General features: G+C 46.0%; 1 protein-coding gene across 1 annotated transcript; it reads right to left on the bottom strand.

The window, feature by feature from the left end:
* Nucleotides 1-67: 67 nt before the first annotated feature.
* Nucleotides 68-4,108, bottom strand: TAF9B (TATA-box binding protein associated factor 9b). Its single transcript, XM_069811591.1, has 7 exons — nucleotides 3,954-4,108; nucleotides 3,790-3,871; nucleotides 3,442-3,578; nucleotides 3,233-3,367; nucleotides 2,332-2,413; nucleotides 1,638-1,751; nucleotides 68-1,173 (listed from the first exon to the last, which is right to left on the bottom strand). The coding sequence occupies exons 1-7, from the start codon at nucleotides 4,002-4,004 to the stop codon at nucleotides 1,007-1,009; spliced, it is 768 nt and encodes a 255-aa protein (XP_069667692.1). The 5' UTR covers nucleotides 4,005-4,108; the 3' UTR covers nucleotides 68-1,006.
* Nucleotides 4,109-6,000: the final 1,892 nt, after the last annotated feature.

The raw sequence follows: 6,000 nt of genomic DNA, 5'->3' as shown, positions 1-6,000 counted from the left end.
GGCTCCGCCTGAGAGCAGAGTCAGTAGGAAAGGCAATACAAGCTAAAGCATTTACCAAGGAGATAGATACTGTTATAAAAACACACCACTTTTTATTGTTTAATATATAAAAACACATTAAAGTGATTATCCAGTCTTTTAGCAGAGCACACTTAGGATCCTGCTGCACAACACAAGCACCTGCAGGTACCCGAGGCATCAAGTCAGACGCGTGCCGTCAAGCTCCGGCCATTTGCCCTTTGCCAGATCCCCCTGTCTGCCACGATGACTGTGACATTTTTTAATTCAATAAACATAGAAACACAAGCTTAATAAAGTGACAAGCGACAGAGGTGCAGCTCTTTCTTTGGAAATAAATAAAGAGCAAATCTCGGCCGGGTTTTTACCTCTTCTCTAACTTTAAGCTCCAGTTGTGGGTACTGGTGTAGGTGTTAAGGTCAACAGAAACCATGGGTTAATAGATACCACAGGTCAGCCTACCTAAAAGTAATTTAAGTGTTCTCCAGAAATCCCCTCCTCTACCTTTTGTCTGCATTTCTACTGTTAAGAGAAACCTTTCACACCCACTGGAACTGCACATGGAGAACAGTGTGTGCAACTAACACAACCTAGAAGCAGCAAATGTATTTGGGGGGGTTCGGGGAGAAGGCTGATGTTCCCCAGCTATGTCCCACCTCACCCAGGACTCTGATGTTATCTGAAATAAGACACGGATACATCTGTTTGTTAGAAATAAGGTGACAGAAGAGGCACAAAGACTGTTCCTCCCGTGTAACAGTGACCAGTGCTCACCAGCACTGCTGAGGTTCAAAAGACAGTACGGGCCACAGGAAAAGATGAGTTGCTTTTTCGTCTTTCCACTGGCAGTGATCTCTCTCTCACTCCACACCCAATGCATATTAACAGAGTATTTACACGCTCTCACGCAGTTTACAAAGAACTCCTGGCAAAACCCATCAGCCTCAATATGAATCGCTGAAGAAGGGAAGGGGATCAGACAGTCTCTTCACAAATTATCATAGTCGTCATCGTCTTCATGCTTCCTTTTCAAGGGATTTGATTCATTAGAAGTATTCTGTGACGATACCATATTTGTAGTAATAAGAATGTTCTTTGGTCCAATTAAGGAAGGATTAATGAGAACATTCTGAACTGTCGGAGTAGTTGGTGTGGCTGTGAAAAAAACCCCAATGTCACTGAATGAAAGGCTTAAAAAAAATGACAGCTGATTTTCCCCACACTGGAACAGAACTTCCAACCTAATAAAGCAGTGTGCTACTAGAACATTCCGGGCTGAAAACCCTGGAATGATCCTGAGAAGATAGGAAAGTGCTGGCAGGGTGAGCACAAAAGACCAAGAGAGCACAGAGATGGCAATTAAGGTGTAAGGGAAATCTGCCTGTATCTTCTGGTTGAAACCACTGTGCTAAAACCAGGAATTAAAACTAGAAGTTACTGGAATGACCAGAGAGAGGACTGCCTGCCTTAAGTAAGGAGACACAAAAGATTAGCGATATTAAAAATCAGAAGAGGTGAAGGTAACTTCCCACATTATTACTATAAATTAATAAATTAATTTCCATTCTGCTAAGAAGAACCCCCAAAAGTGCTGCTGATCTTCACAGCTTGTGTTTTACCTGACTTGACTGCTGCCTGAGAAGATGGGATCTGTACGGTGAACCTCTGACCGGTCAGCGACACTGGAGTGCCAACTTTTGTTGAGACAGACACTGTTTGTGCTGAAGGTGTACCTGAAATTCAAAACAACTCGGTCAAAAAACAAATTAAAAAATAAAAATAAATACTTGCACTCGTAAATTTGCATTCAAAGTGGAACCTATTATTTTCAAAGTAGTGGGAATATACAGGAGCGTACTGGTACTGCATGTACAAGAGTCGGATTTTCAGGCAGAACTGCACATTTACGCAAGACCTATAAAATTCTAGGCTACAAACACACACACTAATATGTAAGTGCATGTGCTCAGTCATAAATGTTGGGAACCTTCTAAAAATGGGTTTTATTTACTGCTATTTGTAGTTCAGCATAGTGCTCACATTGAGGAAAAAAACCTCAAACTCATGTAAGTTTCTTGAACAGTCTCTTCACTTATAGAAGTTATCACAAATACAGGAATAAAAACAGAATGTCAGTAACGTATATACGTACTGAACACTACAATAATCTTTTTGAAATGAATTCAATTTTTCTGATGCTGTCAAACGATACTAAGTTCAGGTGGCACCCAACATTTCCTCAGTGGTATTACTCTTCATTACTTTTTCCATGATAGAATCAACATGGGAAACCCCAACTGAGCCGTTTCCTACCTAAAGTAGGAGTGCTGGGCCTGCTGCTCACAGCACCAACACTCAGGCGAGGGACTGTTATTCTCCCTGCAGAGGAAGAGACCTGTTGAGAGAGAACATTCGCTTTAGCATCCCATTAGGAATTAACAGTTCTTAACATGAAAACAAAGAAACGTTTCTTCCTACAAAACCACAGAGAGCCTATTTCACAGCAGCAATACACAATTTGTATGCCAACACAGAAGTTCTCAAACTTCACGGTGTGAACGTCACCAGTGTGAGCTGAAGAGCTCCTGGACATGACATAATGCCGAAGATCAGCAGGCAGCTCACCGGGCAAACAACACTCGGCTCAACCAGGTTCGTTTCCACCGGAAAGAGTAACTAGAACATTTTAATCAACAATTATTATTCCACTCTACACCTAGCACCAAGGTATGTCCCATGTCAATACCTGGAACCTTAAGTTCAACTTTTAAAATTCTTTCTTTAAAATGGGGGAAGTAAATATGAAATTGTACACACTGAGACATTCGGTATTTTCCAGCAACCAAAGAAAATCTTTTCTCTAAAGTGGAAACAACTGAGGGATGACTACAAGATACTCTTCAATACCTATACTGAAGCCTTACTTTTGCCTTTTACAATCTGATATTCAACTTGACAATTTTGCTTTAATGCTAAAAAATTCACAGATGCATTTTATAACACACTTTACATTTGAAACTAACTAGCAATGAGAACACCTGCAAATTGCTAGAGGTAAAGACCACCGACCTAGTTTCCAACACTCTGTTGCCGCGCACAGGTCAGTATTTGCCCACACATACCCTCCAGAGGTGTGGAAAATTCTTAATTCCAACAACATTCCTGAGAAACGGTGTGGGCGTTAGGTGAATCCTTCCCTACGCAGAGCCCTTACCTTCTTCTGTAAGGACTTCAGTCTGTAGTTGGGAGCTGTCAAGCAGTATCTGTCAGGCGGAAGCCTGGGTCCGGAATAAGGCTTTATCAACGGCAGCGGCGTCTGATTTTTCTGCCTTGCGATATCTAACAAGAACTGGAGAGACACGGTTACATTTCCACCTGTAGCCTCTCACCGTGTTCTGTTGCTATCAACAGAGTTTTACTTACATCTCTCGGAGGCGGAGAGGTAAACGACTGGTCTGTTCGACACTGGATCGCCAGCCTCACGTCATCTGCATCCACGCTGGATTTCTTTGCGTGGCTCGAGTAAATTTTTGCATCTTCCAGTATAGTAGTCACGTACCCTTTGAAAAACAGAACCTTTCATTAAGGCCGAATGAAAACAAATAAACCCCCCCCTCCCCCGGCTGTCACCGAACACCCCCCTTATGACCGACAGGGACACCCCCCCCCCCCGAGGACATACGGCTAAAACCAGCATTCCCCTCCTCCCCCCGGCCTTTCCCAGCGAGGCCAGCGCCGTTGTTCCCGCCGGGCCCGGGCCCCGCCGCTTACTGTAGGCGAACTCCAGCATCTGGTTGATGACGCGCGGCTCGTACTCCGTGATGCCCATGTCCTTCAGGATCTGCGCCATCACCTGCAGGGCGGAGAGGCACCGCTCAGCCCCGCCACGCTGACCCAGCCCTGCCCGGGGACCCCCCCTCAGCCCCCCGCCGTACCTGCGCGTCTTTGGGAGCGCTCTTGGGAGACGCCATCTTCGCCGGCTCCATCGCTTCCGCTCGCCCTAGAGCGGGGCCGCTTCCGGTCGCGTGACCGGGAAACGGCGACCGCGGCTACGGGAGCCGGGCGGGCGTTGCCATGGAGACGCGGCCTGGCCGGAAGAAGCCGCGGCCTGGCGGCGGCTCGTAGGATGCGGCTGTGGCCGCTGTCTCCTTGCTGTGGAAAAGCAAACAAACCCTTCGGCAGCCGCGGGAGAAACTCAGGGTTCCCCTCCCCGCGGTGGAAAGCGGGGGGGGGGGGGGGGGGGGGTACAGGCCTCACCTGTTACGGAAATCCGGAATAAAACTCTGTAACACCAATGTGAGGTTAAGGAGTGGGCACTTCGTTTATTGGCAGCGCTGGGGACACGGGGGATCGCTCCTCCAAAGGCGTGTCCCACTTGGTATCAAAATCCATCGGTTTTTATAGACTTTTTCTGTCAGGTCATTGTTACGTAAGCTCTTTATGTAAAAATACATACTATGCTCGCTCTTAAATTCAACCTTTATAATGATTGGTCCTTTGATTAGATAACCTTATCAATATTCTTATTTAAAAACAATCATCGGTCAGTTACACTTAGCTCTACTGATTGGAATCTTCGATACTCAAATCGAGATGGGAAGGGTAAGGGGGTTTCCAAGCAGCAAACTGGTGTCCACGACAGTTTCTTGAAACAAAACATAGAAAAACCAGTAACTTCCTGGTGAGGTTTCTATGGTTAGCTATTTCAAACTTTAACAATATTAAGGTTTCTATAGTCACACATAACACAGTTCCTAAAGTTTCTATAGCTACATTTCAAACTTAACAATCTTATACGTTATGCTTCACAATTTTACTTCTTAATCAAACCCAACTCTTCTATGTGATTAAATTTTTATTTCTTTACCAGAATTATTTGCAAGAACGGTCCGTGGGGTTGAGCCCCTGAACTCCCTCTCCAGGTCAGACTGGTATGGGTTAGACAGGGCTTTTAGCCTTCTTTTCAAAAAAATACATTTCTGTGGTGCAGATATTCCTTTTGATAAAAATATTTGTGGAGACAAAGCGATGCGCGAGGGCACAGACCAAGTCCCCCGGGCGTGGGGAATTGTCCCCTGCCTGCCTTGCTGCAGGATAGTCCAACACCAGCCGTTTGTCCCGTGATGAAGCAGATGGGTGTGTTACTTCATTACCGACTTTGATGGCCACTTTTTAAATTGACAGCATTCCCAGGATTAAAGAAAAATGAGAGTATTGGCAGCAGGACTCTTTGAGCTTGTTTTCCCTGCAGCCGAAGGACCTCTACATATGTCCCATGCAAGTCCCATCAAAAGTTTCTCTCTTACTTTCTCAGGCAAAACAGAACAACAACAAAAAAGTTTTCCTGTGATTTTGTCAAACAGGGCGTTAGCAGCGTACCAGAAGAAGTTGCAGTAGTGTTGTCATTAGCCATGATGATCCAAACGAAGCAAGGTCTGGAGGAAGATGCGATATCCGCACTAGACCAGCTGATATAAGGGGGAAGAGAAGCCAACCTCCTTTGAGAGCAAGAAGAAATAAACAGCTGTTAACTTGTGACCCCTCTGATTCATGCCTGTAACGCATTGCAAAACATTCTGGCAGCAGCGAGACTCTCTCTCTGCTTCCCATCTATACCAAGGACGATGTTTAACACCTGGAAGCCATGCAGTCAGCCTACCTAGATGTGAATGCAACTTGCAAACCTGTCTAGGCCTCTGTATATATGTACTGAGATGGCGGCTGGCCCCCCCCCAAGCCGCAGGTTTGCCAGTGAGGGGGGGTGCCAGACTCGGCCTGACGGGGGGCAGAGGCAGCCCCGCGGCTGCGGCGGCAGCTGGAAGAGCTGGAAAACTCGCGTCCAGCACGTGCCAGCGCTGGAGGTGCAGGCAGCCAGAATGCCTCTGCTGAGGCTCTTTGGCTGGAAGCACTGTAGCGTCGTAGTCCAAGTCATTTGACTTTCATGAGTCAGAGTATATTACACAAAAACATCCTGCGAGGAGG

This window comes from Haliaeetus albicilla, chromosome 23, assembly GCF_947461875.1.
Source record: "Haliaeetus albicilla chromosome 23, bHalAlb1.1, whole genome shotgun sequence".
Taxonomy (NCBI): domain Eukaryota; kingdom Metazoa; phylum Chordata; class Aves; order Accipitriformes; family Accipitridae; genus Haliaeetus; species Haliaeetus albicilla.
This window is presented reverse-complemented; position numbering and strand designations above follow the sequence as displayed.

What these genes read in the sequence shown, in the direction of transcription:
- TAF9B (XM_069811591.1), bottom strand. Translation starts at nt 4,004, where the DNA reads ATGGAGCCGGCGAAGATGGCGTCTCCCAAGAGCGCTCCCAAAGACGCG. An exon ending in TGAAGTCCTTACAGAAGAAG is followed by an intron (nt 2,414 to 3,232) that starts GTAAGGGCTCTG and finishes CTCTCTCAACAG; the next exon opens with GTCTCTTCCTCTGCAGGGAG. An exon ending in TCAGGCAGCAGTCAAGTCAG is followed by an intron (nt 1,174 to 1,637) that starts GTAAAACACAAG and finishes TTTTTTTCACAG; the next exon opens with CCACACCAACTACTCCGACA.